General features: G+C 39.8%; 1 protein-coding gene across 2 annotated transcripts in view; it reads right to left on the reverse strand.

Annotated features, from left to right (window-relative positions):
• The window catches only part of rassf6 (Ras association domain family member 6), a 57,759-nt gene extending 39,213 nt beyond the window's left edge, over window positions 1-18,546 (reverse strand). The window contains exons 1-4 of one of the 2 annotated variants that reach the window (XM_034013479.3): window positions 18,344-18,546; window positions 13,750-13,839; window positions 6,351-6,429; window positions 2,603-2,739 (exon numbers count right to left, since the gene is read on the reverse strand). In XM_034013479.3, the coding sequence (XP_033869370.1) occupies window positions 2,603-2,739; window positions 6,351-6,429; window positions 13,750-13,802 (269 nt within the window). In that variant the 5' untranslated portion in view covers window positions 13,803-13,839; window positions 18,344-18,546. Of the gene's footprint in view, window positions 1-2,602; window positions 2,740-6,350; window positions 6,430-13,749; window positions 13,843-18,343 lie in introns of both variants that reach the window. The other variant, XM_034013478.3, reaches the window with a different exon arrangement.
• Window positions 18,547-20,554: the final 2,008 nt, after the last annotated feature.

Below are 20,554 nucleotides of genomic sequence, written 5' to 3' on the forward strand. Positions count from 1 at the left end.
TACTCAGCCATCGTATTACAATCTACATTAGATTCTTTTGATACAGCCGTATTTAGTCGGCGGTGAACAGTAGATAAGACACCTGGGATCTAGCAGTATTCAATGCGTCTTTATAATCCGTTTGATGTTGTTTAAAAGCCAAGCGATGCACTTGCAAATTAGAATCTCTCCATATAGGTTCCAACTTGCGCCCTTGTGATTTCATGGCACGCAGCTGCTCATTGTACCATACGGAGCTGGAAGCAAAGGTGACTTCTCTTGTTTTTAATGGGGCTAACAAAATGTTAGAAAGGCTTGAGTTATAGGCATTAACCAAGCTCTCAGGATAACATAGCTGAATATTACCCAAGGGGGAATTAATTAATTGCTTTAAGATTACGGAATGTTATAGTGCGCTGGATGTTTTGGACCGCTAATGACAATTCAACATCAAAAAGCACAGCTTGGTGGTCTGAAACACCCCACTCCTGCACCTGCGGATTATTAACTGTTAAACCAGTAGAAATAACAAGGTCCAGTGTATGGCCCTTATTGTGCGTAGGAATATTAACATGTTGAATAAACCAAGGCATTCTAGTAGAGAAAGGAATTCTACTGAAAAAGGACAGTGTTGTGAATCAACATGGATATATGGGAGCAGTGTATGTGTTTTTTTTTGTTTTTTTTTTTGTTTGTTTTTTTGCTAAAATGTAGTCATTGCCAGTGGTGTTTTTACCCCGGTTTTCTCCCCAATTTGGAATGCCCAATTATTATTTTTTATCCCAGTTCACCGCTGCAACCCCCCGGCCACTCGGGAAACGGAGGCTGAAACACGCTTCCTCTGAAACGTGTTCCTGCCAATCCATCATTTTTTGCACTGTGGATCCACAGCGAAGCCACCAGACCTATAGTGCTGGAGGACAACACATATCTGAATGGCTCCACTGCAGACCCGCAGTCGCCTTATCGGCCACAGGGGTCACTGGTGCGCTGTGAACCGCGGATTGCCCTGCCGACCTAAGCCCTCCCTACCCGGGCAGCGCTCGGCCAATTGTGTGCCGCCCCCTAGGAAACCCCAGTCACAGTCGGCAATGACAGCCTGGATTTGAACCTGCGATACCCAGGCTATAGGGTCATCCTGCACTCCACTCGGAGTGGCTTTACTGGGTGTGCCACTCGGGAGCCCCAAGAGCAGTGTATGGTTGATCTGCACTGCCTGTAATATTGTCATGAATATTGTGAGGGCTGGCGTTTAGTGTATCAACCAATTAGCACAAAAGATTGAGCTTCTTAGCAAAAAAGAAAAATAATAATAATTTGCCTCGCTATGCTCCGCAGTTCTTTACCTTTGCCCCCCCACTATTAAACAAAGTTAGGCACCCCTGTAATGGAGTACTGTTTTAAATCTACTAATGGGTTACAGGATTTAGGACGTTTTCTTTAGAAACAGATAAGGTAATTACCCATTTGAGAAGTTTTGAATAATTACTTGAATAGAATTCCCCTTATGTGTACATACCAGTAAATATGCCTTGTAAAACTTCCTCATATGTGACACTGTGTCATTATCTAGTTTAATAATAAAATGAAGTGAAACAAGAGAAGACTAAAAAGGTGTGTTTATAAAAGACACCAAAACTTGGTGCTGTTTCTGAGCAAAAAATATCAAACAGCCTTAACGTATGTCATTTGATAAGCAGTATTGTGTGTCTCATGTTTTTATTATTGTTTGTTTGTTTAGCAGATGTCTTTATCCAAGGCAACTTACAGAGATTAGGTTGTGTGAACTATGCATCAGCTGCAGAGTCACTTACAACTCCGTCTCACCTGAAAGACAGAGCACAAGGTGGTTAAGTGACTTGCTCAGGGTCACACGAGTTAGTGGTTGTGGTGGGATTTGAACCGGGGACCTCCTGGTTACAAGCCCTTTTCTTTAACCACTGGACCACACAGCCTCCTATGTTTGTGTTTTTAATGTTGTCTGCAATCCCTCCTAATGACCGATGGTGGTTGCAAGAAACACTAAATACAATAAACTAGGAGGTATTGAGTGTGGAGTAGTGGTTAGGGCTCTGGACTCTTGACCGGAGGGTTGTGGGTTCAATCCCAGGTGGGGGACACTGCTGCTGTACCCTTGAGCAAGGTACTTTATCTAGATTGCTCCAGTAAAAACCCAACTGTATAATAGGTAACTGTATGTAAAAATAATGTGATATCTTGTAACAATTGTAAGTCGCCCTGGATAAGGGTATCTGCTAAGAAATAAATAATAATAATTGTCTACAGCACATTCTGACCATGGTGACTGGTGACTATAATATCTGTAGAAGTAAAGGTTTTTTTAAAAGGTTTAATTGTAGATAGCCTTATATCTTATCTCTGCTCTAATTTCACTTCTCATTCTCAAGGTAATTTACATTGATGTAGATAATGGCATGGCACAGTACTATTTATATAAGAGAGACTTGAAAGTTGAAGTCACTCCATATATTGATAAAGCATAATGTCACCAGAACATTGATGCAAATAATGACCTTGTAATTCGCTGCAGCCCATCCAATATTCTTTAAACTGGCTTTCTAACAGATATACTTTATGCATTCATATCCACAACAGAACGTACCTTTTTCCACTCGGCTCAGGCGACCGAAGGGTTGCATAAGAAAGCACCTGTTTTTCATCCTGAATTTTTAATCTAATGGGCTGGTGTACACCCCAAGATATATTCAGCACTCCCTCTACAACAATTTGTCCTTCATCCTGTAAGATGAAAATAAGAAAAAAAAGATAGTTTTACTATTTCAATGGTGATAAAAAGGTTGAAATATTACAAAACAATCACTAGGAAATGTTCACATCTCAATGGGTCATAACTTCTGTGGTATGAATATAAGGAGATTTCTTTGAGTTGAAATATAATCCTCTGAGAATTACCTTTTTAGTCTTTTCACACTAGCACACCCAAGCCGGAACCAAGCGTGGCTCGGGTGTGTTCGCACTACTGTTGAAAGTAGAAGCGGCACAGTGTAACGTGATGTCAAAGGAGTGATGCGGATTTGTTTTGAGAATGGATTCCGGGGTCGTACTGTCCGAAACAAAAAAATTTACCAAAAGATTTCACAGGAATTGAAAAATATGGCACTAAACCGCAGCGCGAAACAAAAAAATTAAAAAAAACTTCTTCTTTGTATTTGTTTTTCACATGTTGCTGAATGCAAATACAAACTGAATAATTTAATTTAATATTATTAAAGTTAGATTAACTACAACTAATAATAATAACTTAAAGTTACAGATAGTATTTGAAAAATGTCAGTAAACACTTCAGAAATACAGATTTAAAGTAGCCCTATTAAAAACAAAATCTAAACGTAACATATTTAAAGATATTTCTTTACAACTTGTTTTTATACATCCAGTGTTATGGCATTGTTTTTAAAAAATGACCATATTGAATGTGATTTCACCGTGTAACAATTTTTTATTTTTTTTTGGTTCCTGGGTAGTAAGTGTTATTTCCTAATTGCTTATGCCACAAAAGTATAGAAAATGGCTATTATTCCCCACAAACTTTGCTTTTGTGACCAGGATAGTGATATTTTGAAATTTACCTATTTTCCAGAACATTCCAGATAGATTCAGTGCTGAGTAAACTTGGAGTAACTTCTAGAACTTTCCAGTAATATAAATAGTAGTATAAATACAGGGGCCTTAAGCCCACCAGTTCAGTTTAGTTCCAGCTGCCTAAGTGGATACATATCTGCATTTTTCTGAGATGGCATCAAGAGGCTGCAATGGTGGCATTCCTGATGGGTCTCCAAGGCGGTTTTACCAAGTTTCCCTGCTATCTTTGCCTTTGGGACAGCAGGGACACCAAGATGCACTACCACAGACGGGACTGGCCACAGCGGACCGAGTTCTCTGTGGGGAGGAACGACGTCAAGTGGGAGCCACTGGTGGACCCTCGGAAGGTGCTGATGCCACCACTGCACATCAAATTGGGCCTTATGAAACAATTTGTCAGAGCTCTAGATAAGGAGTCGGCAGCCTTCAAGTACCTTCAAGACTTCTTCCCTAAGCTGTCTGAGGCAAAGGTCAAAGCCGGTGTCTTCATCGGACCACAGATAAAGAAGATCCTGGAGTGCAATGAATTCCCCAAGAAGCTCACTAGTAAGGAGAAAGCGGCTTGGAACAGCTTTGTCGCAGTGGTTCGGGACTTCCTGGGCAATCACAAGGCCGAAAACTATGTGGAGCTGGTTGAGACTCTGGTGAAGAACTACGGCACAATGGGCTGTAGGATGTCCCTCAAAGTCCATATCCTTGATGCTCATCTTGATAAATTCAAGGAGAACATGGGAGCGTACTCGGAGGAGCAAGGCGAGCGCTTCCACCAGGATATACTGGACTTTCAACGCCGCTACCAAGGACAGTATAACGAGAACATGATGGGAGACTACATTTGGGGGCTGATTCATGAAAGTGATTTACAGTATAATCGTAAATCTCGAAAAACTACTCACTTCTAAATCTTTTGTAGTCATTTTTGTATTACTTTAGTTCAAATACATGTTAATTTGGATTCATATGTTGTTTTTTTCTGACTTTATGTGAACGAAAAGACACAAATTCGCCCGTTTTCTCATTGGAAATAGGTAAATTTCAAAATATCACTGTCTGGTCACAAAAGCAAAGTTTGTGGGGAATAATAGCCATTTTCTATACTTTTGAGGCATAAGCAATTAGGAAACAACACTTACTACCCAGGAACAAAAATTGTGTTACATAGTGTTTTCAGATACTTTGCACATTTCCAATATATGTATCTTTTTTTCTGTAAAGGACTGGTTTATAAAGGAACCACAAAATAATATGCGCAATTACTGATTACTTTATTCATTAGAAAAAATATATGGAATACAATTAAAACAGCAAATGAAACAGCAGTAGATCTTGCAGTTAACACACTAAGTTTTTTTGTCTCTGTTTTAAATACCTGTCAGCGTTAAACAATTTAAAGGAGAAATACTTTAAAAAAAAAAGTGTCACAGCGTAAAGAATGTTGTAATATGTAAACTCACCTTCATTCCGTGTGGGACTGCACATCGATTCCATTAGACGACTTGCCAAATTCAACATATCGGTGCCGGTCGTTGCAGAACTGCGACCATTAAATTATAACATTTACTTTTTTAGTAGTCTGACCCGCTTTTATTGTTGTGATCTTTTGTTTTTTTTTGTAATCCTATTTTAGTTTTTCACAACACTGTTTCACGCTGCGGTTTAGTCCCATGTTTCTCAATTGAAATCTTTTGGTAGACTTTATTGTTAAGGACAGTACGAGTTAACCCCGCCCCCAGCCTTGCTCAACACCGAGCCCGTACCAGATATCTTGCGAGGCCAGAGTTTCACGGTTCCGGCTCGGCTCGCCTCGACAAAATGACCAGTGTGAAACTAGCCTTACCATGGGGCTCGGCTCGGGTGTGCTAGTGTGAAAAGGCTATTTGTTCTGCACACACCTGTGCATACAGAACTTATTTTCTGATCCACGGCAACCAGCCATATGCATCTGGAACAGCTAACCCAGAAACATTAAACATAGTTGCTTCCTTGGATTTGCAGTTCCTGAATATTCTGTCTCATGTGTCAATTCTTTGTATCGTTTTCATTTAACCAAAGTTGTTCTCTGTTTAAACATTATTGTCTGAAGCAGCTGCCATTACCTGTTTGGTAAATGACCTCGCCGACAGTTAGGTGTTCCAACCTAAAAACAATGTCAGTTATTTACAGGTAATGACCGCTGCAGAGGATATTACAGTAATTCTATTGTAGACCCTTTTGTGCAGGAAGATGTGTGTTTTTAGGGTATATTTTGGACTGGATTGCTTAGGCTGATGAAATCTATGTTACCGTTTAAATGAGTTTCAAGATCCTGTTAGCTCTGGAGGGCATATACCTGTGGGATAATGACCACTCTACTTGAAACTTGATTGGCTGAGGCGATCTGTGAGGTACAATATGTATCTATTTCAGTTGATGGATACAATATCCCCTTAAAGGAAAAACAAACTATTTTTATTTTTATTTATTTATTTCTTAGCAGACGCCCTTATCCAGGGCGACTTACAATTGTTACAAGATATCACATTATACATTATTTCACATTATACAGATATCACATTATTTTTTACATACAATTACCCATTTATACAGTTGGGTTTTTACTGGAGCAATCTAGGTAAAGTACCTTGCTCAAGGGTACAACAGCAGTGTCCCCCACTGGGGATTGAACCCACAACCCTCCGGTCAAGAGTCCAGAGCCCTAACCACTACTCCACACTGCTGTCCTATTGGTTAATTTTAATTATTCTCACCTCATGAAATGAGAGCTGTACATTTTTGTTCTCCTTTAAATAGCAGTTGTATGTTTCCAACAAAGACAGGAACTGAGCTCTGTAAGACATTAGAAAAAAAGGTATTGTTTTAACACTGTAAAAAAAAAAAAAACATTTATAAAATTGATGTTGTTCAAATAGAATGCAATAGTCATTGCATTTTTGTATTTATGTAACTGCCAGAGATTGCGTGCAAACCAACTACTCACAGTCCTGAGGTGACCGTGGTATGTATGAAGGGTTAAGGTAGTTGAGTATATTGTATTACCCCATCTTTCCAGCAGAGAGAAACAATATTTGTAACAGAAGCAATTTATGGATGTGTCCAATGAAAAAGGCAACTTCAGGAGTATCTACACATAAACTTAACATTACTAAGATTTTTTTTTTAACTCTTTTGTTTATTTGGATAGGGTTTCATTGATTAACATTAGGGCTTTAACAATGCAAATATTTATATTTTATTGGCCTAAAGTTTAGAAGTCAAGTTATATTAACAATGTGTAAGTTTAGGCTAAGGAAATATTTAAAAAGAAGATACTGTAGCAAATGGCAACTTTACAATATTTTATTAACAGTGGCTGCAAAAAGCTTAATCATGCATCACTATGTTGGCCAGCATTGATATGCGGTCTCTGCATAAAAAAGAAAAAATGTGTTCTTTAAATTTAGTTCCTGGTGGTTTGTTGACACTGCATTTAGTTTAAGGAACAGCTCCCAAGGTAGAAAACATTATGGTTTCTGGAGATTAACACCACAATGTTTCCACTTGTTGCTACTTGACATTCACAAGGTGTTTCCCCAGCTGTGTGGAATGCAGTCGTTACTTGGCAATGGCACAAACAAAAGACATCAAATGGATCTTGCCAAAACTTGAACCAAAATTAAACAACATTCTTAGGCATTGTGAATACTGATCATTTACCACAAAACAATGTTTAACTATACCAGGCATGCCATAGACATATAAGGAGTTGTCTGCCTGTCTGTCACACTTGCAAGGTTAAACTACATGATGTTAACTGAAAGGTTAAACTACATGATGTTAACTGAAATAATCTATCACCTGCATGTGGCTGCAATTAAGTACTCTTAATAACTTTGTGTCAACAATTTAACATTAAATATGACTGTATGCTATATATTGCATAGTGAATGTTCTATTATTAAAACAAACCATAAAGTTACAGAACAGAACAGTGGGTGGAAGTTCTATTACTAAAACCATAGTTACAGAACAAAGCACATTTGTTCAATCTTACAGGGAATAGTTAACTGTTACCATAACACAGGACCGTATTTGGTTCTTGCTATTTTGACTGAGCCTACTAGACCTGTGGGCTGACATGACCTTTTACACGCTGAGTCAATACAGTTTGGTGTTAACAAAGAAGTTACAGAAGATTAAATGCTATCAGACTAAGAAAGGCCTCTACCAGTTCTACATTGAATATTTTGGTGTTTAAGCATGTTGTCTAAGATATACAGAATGTACAGATGTACTCTATTTGCCTATTTTATATAAAAGGTATTTTTTCAGATGACAATAGTGGCATTCAGGTAATATGGATGGACATTTATTTTTGTGTAGCCATTTTAAGTATCTAAAGTATAAATAGAGAAAGAATCAAAATAGCAAGCAGGCTGACAAAACAAAATGCCTATATGCTATCAAAGAGAGGTCACCATTTATGTTGTAAAGACACATACAGTATATGTATGTGGGTTTCACAAACAGAGCCTGGTTCTTTTAGCACAAAAGGAAGCATGTTGATCTCTGGACCTGTAGACTGGGGTTTGATCCTCATTCAATTATTCTCATAGATTAAGCATGCCAACGTACCTTTAAAGTAGTTCCTTACAAAGTGATGTGCGATAAGTATATTGTCGCAAGTAAATAAATAAATAAATAAAAGACTGAAGATGCACATTTAGCAACAGTTCCCTGACAAAAACCAAGGTGTACTCTAGAAAAGATTCAACCTTACTAAAGAGATATAAATATCTTGGCTGTTTGCTATTGAAATATTGACTATAGTGGTATGCTATTTGCTACAATTGGACTCTCCAAGTGGTCATCCTATTCACTGGACATTTATTAGACCCTTTCTGTTTCCCCATATGCCTAATGGTTGATGGACAACATTTTAAACCATTTGTGAATAAAAGGTTGTTTTTGACCTAAGGTTCCAAACTTTACAACCCCATAGCCTACGTGTGTAAGCTCAATAGAAAAATTATTTTCCATAAAAGGTCAGCTTGTAAGAAAACAACATGATACGCCAGCCCAGTTGAGTTTCACTTGTTTCAAAGGGCAAAATAGGAATCAGAAAATGTTATGTTTTAAAAATATGTATTGGTTTTGGAGAAGAATAAATAGTAAACAATGTGGTTCTGCCTGAGTGGCACAAAAATAGTCAACATGTTCAAAAGAACATTTTCCTTTAAACACAACAGTTTACCTTCTTGTGGAACTATTGTTTTGGCAACAATTATTATTTTTTGTTTTTGTTTTCAGTTGACATATTTTGGTAGACTATCATATGTTAACAAAAAATAATTTTAAACACAGAAAATAATTGTGAATTAAATTAGTTTATGTTTTCAGTGCTACTATTATTAGTATTATTATTGAGATTATTATTACAATTATTAATTTGTTAATATAATTCATTTAATATGCACCTTTTCACAACTTTTGGTAGAATGATATACAGGTTGTGTGTTTAGGGTCCTCATTCAAACACTGGGGACCGTGTCTTTCTGTCACACTATACAGGTGACACAATAACGTTAGGTTACTTACCGTAACCCTGGTTCCCTGAAAGAGAAGACAACCACCAAACATCGAACCCGTAAGGGCAACCGATGCGACCTCACGGTTGGTGACAGTCTTCTCTTTCAGGGAAACAGGGTTACGGTAAGTAACCTAACGTTCCCTTTCAATTCGATGACGACCACCAAAACATTATGTATGGGAAATGTATACCAGAGCCGTCGCGAGGGAGAAGGAACGGCAGTTTACGAGGGACGCATCAGAACCACTTAATCCTAGGTTAGAGGTGCGAGCATGCAACCTCAAGGACCCTCGTGCCTATTGAAGGCAAAGACGAATCTACCACATTCAAGTGGTAGAACCTGGAGAATGTATGCGGCGTAGCCCAGCTAGCCGCCATATATATATATATATATATATATATATATATATATATATATATATATATAATATATATATATAATCGGACAGTGAGTACCCTATGAAGAGGGCCCAAGATGTAGCCAACCCTGTAGTAAAGTCCGCAGCTATTCTCCCAGGTGGGGGTAAACCAGCACCATCATACGCAGCCGAGACTGTGTCCGCAATCCAATGCGACAGTCGCTGCTTCGAGAGAGGATGTCCTAAGGTCCATATACCATGACAGACAAAGAGCTGGTCAGTATGACGCAGAGCTCGTCCTATTCACGTAAGACCTCAATGTCTGCACCGGGCAGAGGAAATTCAATCTCCTATCATCCTCCGAAGAAAACACCCGGAGATACCGAATCTACAGGGGCATGGCATGTAGAGATAGCTGCTAAATACACCTTCAATGTGGAAGGTGACCTACCAGCATCGAGCAGTTCTTGAAGAAACTGCAAGATAACCGGCATGGGGCAAGAAACTGGGTCATGACTTCTAGTCAGATACCAATTCTGAAAATACTTCCACTTACAGGCGTACAGCAACCTAGTGGAGTCTGCCCTAGCGCTCTACAAAGGGCTGTCCACGGGTCGCGTTAAGGGGCCAGACCCATAATTGGAACCTGCACGGTTCTGGATGCCAGAAAGTGCCTCTCGTCTGACTAAGGAGATCCAGGCGAAGCGGGATCTCCCAGGGCTGGCCTTGTATGAGCTGCCGTAGGGTCTAGAACCAGATTCTCCTGGGCCACCGAGGGGCCAGTAGGAGAACTGTCGCTTTCTCTAACCGGACCTTCTCCAGGAAGGCCGGGAGCAACGGTACTGGCGGGAACGCATAAAGGAGCATCCTGGGCCACTCGTGGGCTACAGCGTCGACGCCGAGTGAACCACCTAAGCGGTGGAGTAAATACCACAGGGGGCAAACCGTTCCCAAATGCACTCCACCATCTGCGGGTGGAGTCGCCACTCTGATGGATGCACACCCTCCCTTGACAGAAGGTCCGCTGCCCAGTTTGCTACTCCAGGAAGATGCATCGCGCATAAGGACAGCAGGTTCCGTTGCACCCAAGTTAGGAGCCGGAAGGTGATGCGATGCAACCCCCGAGGACCGGAGGCTGTCCTGGTGGTTGACATACGCCACCACTAATGTGATGTCCGTTCGGACCAGCACATGTTTTCTGTGCAACACCGGAAGAAAAATGCTGGAGAGCCAGGAAAACAGCCTGCAGCTCCAGCATATTTATGTGCAGGGCTATCCAACGGCCGACCAGGTGCCACAGACTCCTCTGCCTTCCCAGACCGCCCCCCAACCCAAGTTGGAGGCGTCCGTCGTCACCACTTGTCGAGATAACACCACTCCCATCCTCACACCCTTGCGCAGGAGAGAGGGCAATCGCAGGGCTGTGGAGCACGTATGAGACACTGTCAGCCGACGGTGTCTGTCGTGCTTGGGGTGTAAATGGAACGCACTGAGCCACGCTTGGAGCAGGCGCATGCGTAATAGACCCAGCTCAATGGCTGATACGGTTGTGGCCATCAGACCCAACAATTTTTGAAAACGCACCAAGGGGATCTTCGATCCCTGTTGCAACAGGTAGAGGCAACCCTGAATAGTTGCTACTCTGTCATCTGACAGGTATGCGGACATTGTACTGTAGTCCAGCCGAAGCCCCAAGTACGTTGTGCACTGCACTGGTATAAGCTGTCCTCGCCTCGCCAGATGCTACGTTACAATCACTGTGTGGGCCACTGCTCCCTCTCGCGCCTGAGCTCAAATCAGTCAGTTGTCGAGATAGTTGAGTACTCTGATCTCCTGCAACCGCAAGGGGCCAGGATAGCGTCCACGCACTTTGAAAACGTACAAGGAGCTAGGGAGAGGCCGAATGGCAGCACAGAGAACTCGTAAACGTTTCCCTGAAAGGCGAAGTGGAGGTACTGCATGGCGTAACCGTTGTGCACGGTACCGAGCACCCAGGTGTCCAAGGTGCAAGCGCCAGTATTGCAGCTGTTGTGCGGCAAAAGGATGGGTCTAAGGCCAGGAGCCTTCAGGGCCCCTGCTGGGGCTGCTGAGGTTGGGTTGGTGCACTCCTCCTGGAATGTCGCACGGACACACCACGCCCTGCGTTCCTTGTGCTCTGCAGAGGGGCTTGGTTGCCCATCTCCGCTGTGGCCTGTAGGCGATACCTCAGGTCAACCAGTGGGGCCGTGGGCACCGGGACCTTCCTTGTGACGGTATGCGCCTGGGGGTCTGTCAATGGCTCGACCTACCCCACACCGGAGCACGGGGAGGGAGCAACACGGCCACCTGCCGAGATGCTTCACGCTCTCTAAGGGAACGCTGTAAAATCTCCTCCACAGCCAGCCCGAATGTATGTCCTGGGGATGTAGGCGCATCCAGCAACGCCACCTTATCCGCATCGGGCACCCTTGCCTGTGACAGCCATAGCTGTCTACGAGCCACCACCAGGCTTGCCAGGCTCCGGCCTAGGGCTTGCCCTTGAAGACCGGAGATCTAGAGCAGCGTACTTGAAAGGAGGCAAAGCTCAGTGGCCACCGGCTCAGGGAGCAGTCAGGATACCCGCCGCGTTAGCCAGGCGGGTTACCTGTGCTTCAGCTGCGTAGGCCCTTTTCACATGTCTCTCCGTAACCCTGCACTGAGGGTTTGGGCACATAAGGTCCCTAGGCAATCCGCCCACCCTTCTCACGCCCTCCAATGAAGTAAGCCGAATGAATAAAATCAGGGAACGGTGGGAAGGTCTGCGTTGTGGGAGCCACTATCTGCATCCGAAACACAGACCGGCGGGGCTCTGCCAGTGTTACCCAGGGGATCTGCAGCGCAGAGCTGGACAACTGTGGCAAACTAGTCTCTGTGGCAACCTCAGAGCTAGGTTCCGCCACAGTCAATGGCGCTGGCTCATCTCCTTCCTCCATCTCCGTGGGGAAGGAGTCCTCACCCCAGGAGGCCGGTAAGGATAGTGTATTCTCCTCTGCCATCAAGAGCTGCAGCTCCAGCTCGGTCTGGGGTCCCATAGGAGACCCAGGGGCCAAAGCTGGTGCTGGTGGTAGCAAAGTCGGGCTCTCTACCAGTGCCGCAGGAGCTTGCTGCCTCAACAGTAGCTCAAGGACCTGGGCCATCTGTGCCTTAAGGTCCATAATGTCCCTCGTCTGCTTTGATCGCTTCACTCTTGTCTGTGGAGGGGGGGAGCGACTACAGGCTGCTAGCACAGGAGCCTGAGTGCAGGGGATCTCCTGTGAGGGGCTCTGCAAAAGTTGGAGGAATGGGGGTGGGAGACGGAGCATCTATCTTCATGGCCCTATTGAGCCTATTGCAATGTACTCTGGGCTGGAAAGCCATGCATAAGTCGCAGAAGTCCTCTTTTCCAATAGCCTCAGTGGCATGTTGGACCCCTGGGCACCGCACACAAAGTGAGTGCCTATCATTAAGTGGCATGTTTGCCTTGTATATTTTTTTGTACATATTTAAACTACTAACAGCAGCCAGCAGAGTTGCTCAACAGCAAGGTTAAGGCGAAGCCTAGCCCCATTGGAGGACGTGCTCCAACACAAGTGAATGCTGGAAAAGACAACAACACTCACTCCTTTAAATCAATACTGCACAGGCAGTCGACTTACGTACCACAGATAGAAAGCAGCAGCCTGCAACTCGAGCGTGCAAATGTTGCTGAGAAAAGATAGAAAGAAAAAGGCTGAATCAGGAGTCACTGATTCCGTGAAAGCGGCAAGACAGCTTTCAGCCTGAAAGGCAAGGGAACTACAGTAGCCTTGAGCTCTTTTTCAAAAAACGCTCAGATACCAACACAGAGGGTCTTACCATCTTGAGAGGCAAAAATAGAAATGGCTTCGTGAAATTGCGGTTTTAACCCCTCGGTAGGCGGGACCAAGGGTGTCATCCCAGGAAGGGGCCTGTCGGCACATCTGGTATTAGAGAGCTCAGAAAATACCAACCAATAGACAGGCATATCCCATACATAATGGTTTGGTGGTCATCTTCGAATTGAAAGGGCACTAGAGGTACAAATTTTATGAATCCCAACACTTCTCTAACAATCATGGTTATCTTTACAATTATGATAATGATTTTGTGACCCTGGTTTATTTCAAACTTGATATTGTCCAGTATTGAGTGTTTGTGAGATTGCAACAGATTAAATCAGAACAAATGTAAATGGAATTACTGTACCTTGTTATTGACCTCTTTTCTCCAATCAGGATAGCTGAGTTACTTGAATTCATTGTAAAGCTCTGCAATTTATCCAAACAGTAAAAAACCCTACTGAAAAAAGAAAATGGGATTGGTTAGTTATTTTGTTGGTAACTTGAAAATAGATTATCACACGCACACATTATTATTTAATTATTATTATTTAATTTTTTAGCAGATGCCCTTATCCAGAGCGACTTACAATTGTTACAAGATATCACAGATATCAAGATATTGTTACAAGATATTAGGGCTGGTCCAATTAATCAACTAAAGAGTTGATCGCAGATTAATTTTTTTTACAATTTAATCATGCAGAATCTTATTTTTGTATATAAAATAAAATCAACCAATAGAAGATCTGCATTTTCTCCGCTGCAGTCCAATCATATGTGAGTGGAGGCAGGACATAAACATTTGAATGTCTTTAGTAGGTTTAACCAATGGGAGAGTCAAAGACCTGCCTCTTGTTATACAGGTGTCCAATCATGAGTGAGCAGAGACGGGACATAATTGGGAGATTAACCAATGGGAAAGTCAAAGATCTGCCCTGGTTTTGCAGCTGTCCAATCATTAGTGAGCATAGGCGGGACTTAAATATGCTAGGGTAGGGTGTAAGAATTGCTGAATTTCATGCGATATAGCTTATTATAGAGACCATTATTGAGAATTATATTGAGAACTTCAAAGTAACATTTCGAACTGCTTTTTACAAATTAAAAAAAAAAAATCATAAGACAACAGAGACTGTATTTTGTTCAGTACAGAAAAGGCAATACGGACCAGCACTGGCTACAGCAATTTAGGATGTCTAACGAACTGTGGATCCAATTCACAAATATAGTATTTATTGTTGTTTTTTTCTAATGTATTTTATACAACTGCATATACTTTTGGTATAACTTCTGATTCAAGGTCACTGTAAATGTCAACAGTATGAATAACAAGATTATAATTTAATGTTGTATTTGATACTGTGTTGCCAGTTAAATTATACAGCTAGAAACACTAGTTGCATAAGCTATGTTATCAAAAAAAAAAAAATACGATTTGGAAAAGATTCACTTTAAAATCCTCAAAGGAAAGACACGGTTGTCATACTCAGACACTTCTGAGAATTCACCTTATACTACTGTCTGTAAATCTGAGATAACATAGTAATAAGTTGAGGCTGTGGAGGAACATACTCCTTTTTTGCACTTTAAGGAGGACCAGATCTCCACTTTATAAAACGGTACAGAATGTGCTTTTCTAGAGAACTGTGATGAATTGCAATTACTCTGAGGTATGTTTGAGCGCTATTATGGGTGGTTTAGAGTACCTTTCAGCTGCCACTTGTCTGTTTGCTTAGGAAGTCCCCACCCTGCTGCAATCTATTTAGCTTAATCAAGATGTTTTCCAGCAAAAACTGTGTTCCCCGTTTGTTTTGTCAAAAATTTCCATCAGTATTTTATATAAATGAAAACAATAAATATATATATATGTTAATGTTTTTGAAAACAGCAATCATCTTTGACTTTGAACACCAATTAAGCCAAAAGGTGTGTCTACTTAAATTGGTTTCTTGTTATTTTACCTAAGACACGAATACCATACTGAATATTTGTATTCCACTTAATGTTATGATAATGCCTTGTCAAAAGTAGTACGCATAAATAGTGTAGATAACTGAACAAGTTTATCAACTGAATGTTTTGTGACTCATCCTTTCAAGAAATGGGAAATTCCCTCAATGCCATCATGAAGATTCTTAGCATTGGTATGAAACAGTCTTTGCAGATAATAAACTGAACAATCTGGGATAACAGATACCCTCCACAGAGCCAATAATTCAAGTTACAAGTGTAAGGCCATTCTTTAGCACAGTTTATGGATACTATCAGAATAAAGTGGTCAGTCTGTCTGTCTCACTGTCTGTTTGTATGGCACACAAGCATTTCAACATTCTATAGAGAGAGAGAGAGAGAGAGAGAGAGAGAGAGAGAGAGAGAGATTTGTAATATTTCAATATACTGTGTTAAAAGTGCATAAGAAATACTAGTATTACTACCGTTGATAAAAGTCAGGAAATTCATTACAAAAAATGACTGTAAAGTTATGTCATGTCAGTGTTCTTTTTCCAGTCCTTTAGTCTGGTCTGAACAAACATCATGTACTTTTTACAGTTTGTTGTTTAAACAGTAATACTGTAATTAAAAAACAGCATTTATAATATGCTGCATATAATTACATTTTTTGCATACAATCACTGTACCAAATAGCACTTTGCATACAGATAACTGAAACTTTACCGTATAAATCAGATCACACCCTGTTAAACAGAAGAATGTGTTTCCTGAGGGCAATGAATTCTGCTTTCAGGAGGGGTTTCACAGTGTAGCTGTATCCCACCCATCATTCATTTGACAGCTATTTTTTTTTGAGAATTTATGCAAAAACAGGAGGATCTTGATACTTGTCTTTGTCTGTGTCTGTCTGTTTATGGGTATGGGCTGTAGTTTCCTGGCATTTCTGGTAATGAAATTTTAAAATAAGTTTTAGAATCATTTATTTAATTAGAGTTAAAGTGCATCTAATTTATTTTCCCCCCTTTTGTAAAATGTATTTTTTTTTTTTTTTTTTTTTTACCTTACATAAAGTAACAATTGCTCAAAAACATTTGAAATCTGACCGTTTGTGCTGTCCAATACAATCATGTGAATCTGGCTTACATTTGAGGCGGAGGCATAACTGTTTGAATAAAAAGTGGTAATAAAGCCCGCTTTGTCCCTACTGCCCATTATCTTGTTTATATATTTAACGACCAGATTGAGTTGGTTTGCTCTGGTTAATGATTATATGAACATGTGGCTATAAAAACTGTTATTACAAAAAATATCAACAAGCAAAAGGCTTGGTTTAGACAAGCAGATGTTTATTGGATTGAAGTCCTTTTAGTCAACCAGAGTATTACACAGCATAGTGGCAACCAATCAGAAAAAGACTGAAAAACACTAGTAATTAACAAAACAAACTGAAATTATTTGCCAATCAATATAGACAAACTGAAAAAGTACACCATTAAAAATGGTTTTTGTATTCATAGTTATGTGAACTCATATTAAAAGCGTTTAAGAATGAGTCAAAACAGAGTTTTGCATATGGACAACAGACATATAATCCAAGGAGTGAAAATACTGAGATCTTTCATTTAAACTTGGAAAATGGAACTGGACCCTATTTTTTAAACAGCTCTATGTGTACATGTTATTACAAATCCACTCATTTGCTTATGCACAAATTATACCTATGAAGGGTAAACTAACAGCCTATTATTTGATACAAATTGAATTTAAGTTTCGGGAAACACGTAACGTTATAGATTCAGATTTTTTTATTTTTTATTTTACCATAAATGTTGCAAAAGTCATCTATACAACCCTACAAATATGTAAAAAGCACTATTATGCAGCAGCCCTGCCTTTTCCTTATTTATATTGGTTACATACAATATAGCTCCCTTTACACAATGTTGTTGCTGTAAGTTGTAACTAAACTATGTGCAGTAAATCTTTTTACTTTTAGTTGTTTCTTTACCTTGAGATAGGCAGAAAACCTGGAACCAAATTAATCATATAAAAAGTTAATTCTGGCACAATTGCCTTTTAAATGATTAGCAATACATCCGGTATGGGTTTGACAACTAAAAAATGAGATTTAGTTTTTTACCATTTCAACATCATTTTTTCTATAAAGACTAATGTCTTCACACAAAGTAATGCGTTTATAGTGTATAATTGGTGATGTCTGTCATACCTGCCTTGTTTAGGTATGTTTTTATTTTTTTTTATCAAGCCAGAACATGAACTGAGTGCTGAGTAACTTTAACATTCCTGCCAAACTGACCAAATTGCAAAAACAAAAGTAATTCAAAATTTATGGACAACTGTAAGCACAGAAAATTGCTCTATTTAAATGTGACTTGTGTCTCAGGCTTACCTGAGACACAATTTTTCTCAGGTAAGCCTGAATAGCTAACCCAAAATTGTTGTTAGGCAACAATAAAACATGACTCTGGAGCATACTATATTTTGCAAATTACCAGAATTTGAGATGGCCACATTTAAAATCTCTTAGCCATTAGTCTATAATTGGATATCACATGTTAGGTGATAGGTTTCATAAATCTGGAAATACACAGAATCATTTAAAACCCAAAGCATCCACTAAATATGTGGCCCAGGGCTAAGCTTCTTTACATACTGTAGTATTGCATTACCAGCTCTTAGCTGCACGACCCACTACGATGTGTTAATTATATATACTGAGAAAATATAGAAACAGATATATTCTTTGTACTCATATTAAAAGGTTTAAATTGCTGCACTCCACAAGCAGAACTATTCCACATTTACTTCAGGAAATACACATATACATTAATTCATGCTTCTTACAGTTGTCTTGACACTGAAACCCAAATCCCCCAAATCCTTTTCATTAAAAGAACTGTCCCCTGACTCATCTCTAACTTGTCTTTTTTGTCATGGCCAGGAATCTGTAATAGAAAAAAATTAGAGTAACACTTTCCACTTACCTTTCTGAATCGAAGGCACAGAATTCCTTAGATCACATAATTCCTTCTGCGACCATTGAAAAAAACATGACAAAGATCACACTATCAGACAGTCAGTTTTAACTGTAGCACATGCTCAGATAAAAGTTAATTATTAGTGGGTAAGACACAGACAATGCTGTGAAATAGGTGGTGGAAACCTGAGACTATCTACCTTGCCTCAGTGCATGTTGGGAGTGTTTGCTTTGCTGCTAAGTTCATCCAGTATGAACACACCCAGAATCATGCACTTTTCGTAATGCAGATGAAGCAGGTAAACTTAACTGTTTCACTGATTTACTTTGAAACTAATCAGTTGCAGTTTGTACATAATATGGACAAAAGGTCTGAAGATAAAACAAGCAAACTGTTGATTTTTTTGTTTTATTTTAACTTTTAAGGTTTTAAGTGTATTGAAAATCTCTGAAGTGAAACTCGGGGACAGGGAAGTTGCACACTCAGGTACTGGTATTATTGACATACAGAAGGTTGCCGAATTGCATGATATTAAAGCAAAAATCCAAGGTGCCACATACCATTTTTGTTTTAATACTAACATTAATCCTGTTTTAGCTAAGCAAACTATAGACTTAGAATTGCATTATTGTTATCTTGGCAATTGATGTGCACTCCTGATGAAAGGGCTATGTCAATAATACCACTACTTGTGTTATACCATCTGGAACCTGTCTATTATGGACACTTAACCTCCTTGTGCTTCGTCTTTCGGGTGAGACGTAGTTGTAAGTGACTCTGCAGCTGATGCGTATTTCACACACCCTAGTCTCTGTGTCGCCTTGGATAAAGGCATCTGCTAAATAAACAATAATAATAATAATAATAAATATGCAATGTCCCGTGGGTATGGTAAATCTGAAGCAACATAAGCTTACATAATGGAGACTAAAATTTAAATGAATACAATCCTTGAATTACAGGGTATACCTGGACTGTACTCCTACTGTATGTACTGGTAGCACAGTGCTAAGGCTGTCAAGATGCATTGTGTCGCCACTAGGATCAGTGTGCTGGAATAAAGTGATAGGACTTTAAGCAAGAAGGTACATACAGAGATACAGTTTTCCAGTGCCAGGTCACTTAAATCAGATAAATAGTCCACTGGCTCTTTAACTGCTAAGAGCACTTTGTGGTGTAAAAAAAACACAAACCAAAAACGAAACTTTAAAGAAGAACTTCCAGTTTTAACAAAACTCTCACACACACATTTTTTTTTATACCCCAGTTCCCTGCTAGTCTGCCCTGTAATGACAACAGGTTTTCCTTCTATACCAGGTGAGTGAAATTACTTAATTTATCACCATCCTTGATAGGTCTAAACAGAACAAAGAAGTACATGAAAAAATTGGCGTTAATTACTGGTTGACCTTTCCAAGATGGTGTCCATGGACTCTGACCTTACCTGTGTTATCTCTAAAGAAGTCTGTGCTGAAACAAAAGATCAACCCATCAACCCAAATCCCAGGGTCCTAAAGCCTTAAGGATTTGGTTTGGGATATACAGCTTCATAAATTCATAAGGTTTTGCTTCATAAAGTCATTTGAAACCTGCTGAATAATGTTATGTAACATTGAATTACATACCACTTTTTAGTTTTCCATATACTTAACGAAGAACTGACAAAAATTGAAAAATGTGACATTTTGAAATCAAGCATGAAATACAGCACTACTATTATGGCTTCCGATAGACTTTTGCGATATAAATTTGTAATTTCTTTGATTACATGATGTTAAATAAAGGATCTAAATTATGTTCATATAGTTTTTTTTTTAATGTCTCAATTCTAAAATTTTAGGTAATGCAAAACTTTTGGTCATAGCTGTACCTATTTTAATTGAAATCAGGTATCACATTTTCGTCGCTGCTCTCCAAAATAAATAAATAAATAAATAAAATCAAAAGATCTACAGGCATTTGTTATGCAGCTTTTTTACGTTCTTGAGACTACTTATTATTATTATAAAATGTAAAAGCAATCTAGCCTATAGCATACACACAACAACAAAAATGACTTGTGTACTACTATATGCTTCTCAATACGTAAATATCTGGGTGAAATGCTTCAATGAATACATTACAAAAAGTTTTATTCCCTTTTGTTGTTTTCAGGCTCCTAATGCGGGTCTTTGAGCGGTTCCAGTCCCTTCTTTTATTTAAGTAAAAGTTGGTCTG

This window comes from Acipenser ruthenus, chromosome 2 (assembly GCF_902713425.1).
Source record: "Acipenser ruthenus chromosome 2, fAciRut3.2 maternal haplotype, whole genome shotgun sequence".
Classification (NCBI taxonomy): Eukaryota; Metazoa; Chordata; class Actinopteri; order Acipenseriformes; family Acipenseridae; genus Acipenser; species Acipenser ruthenus.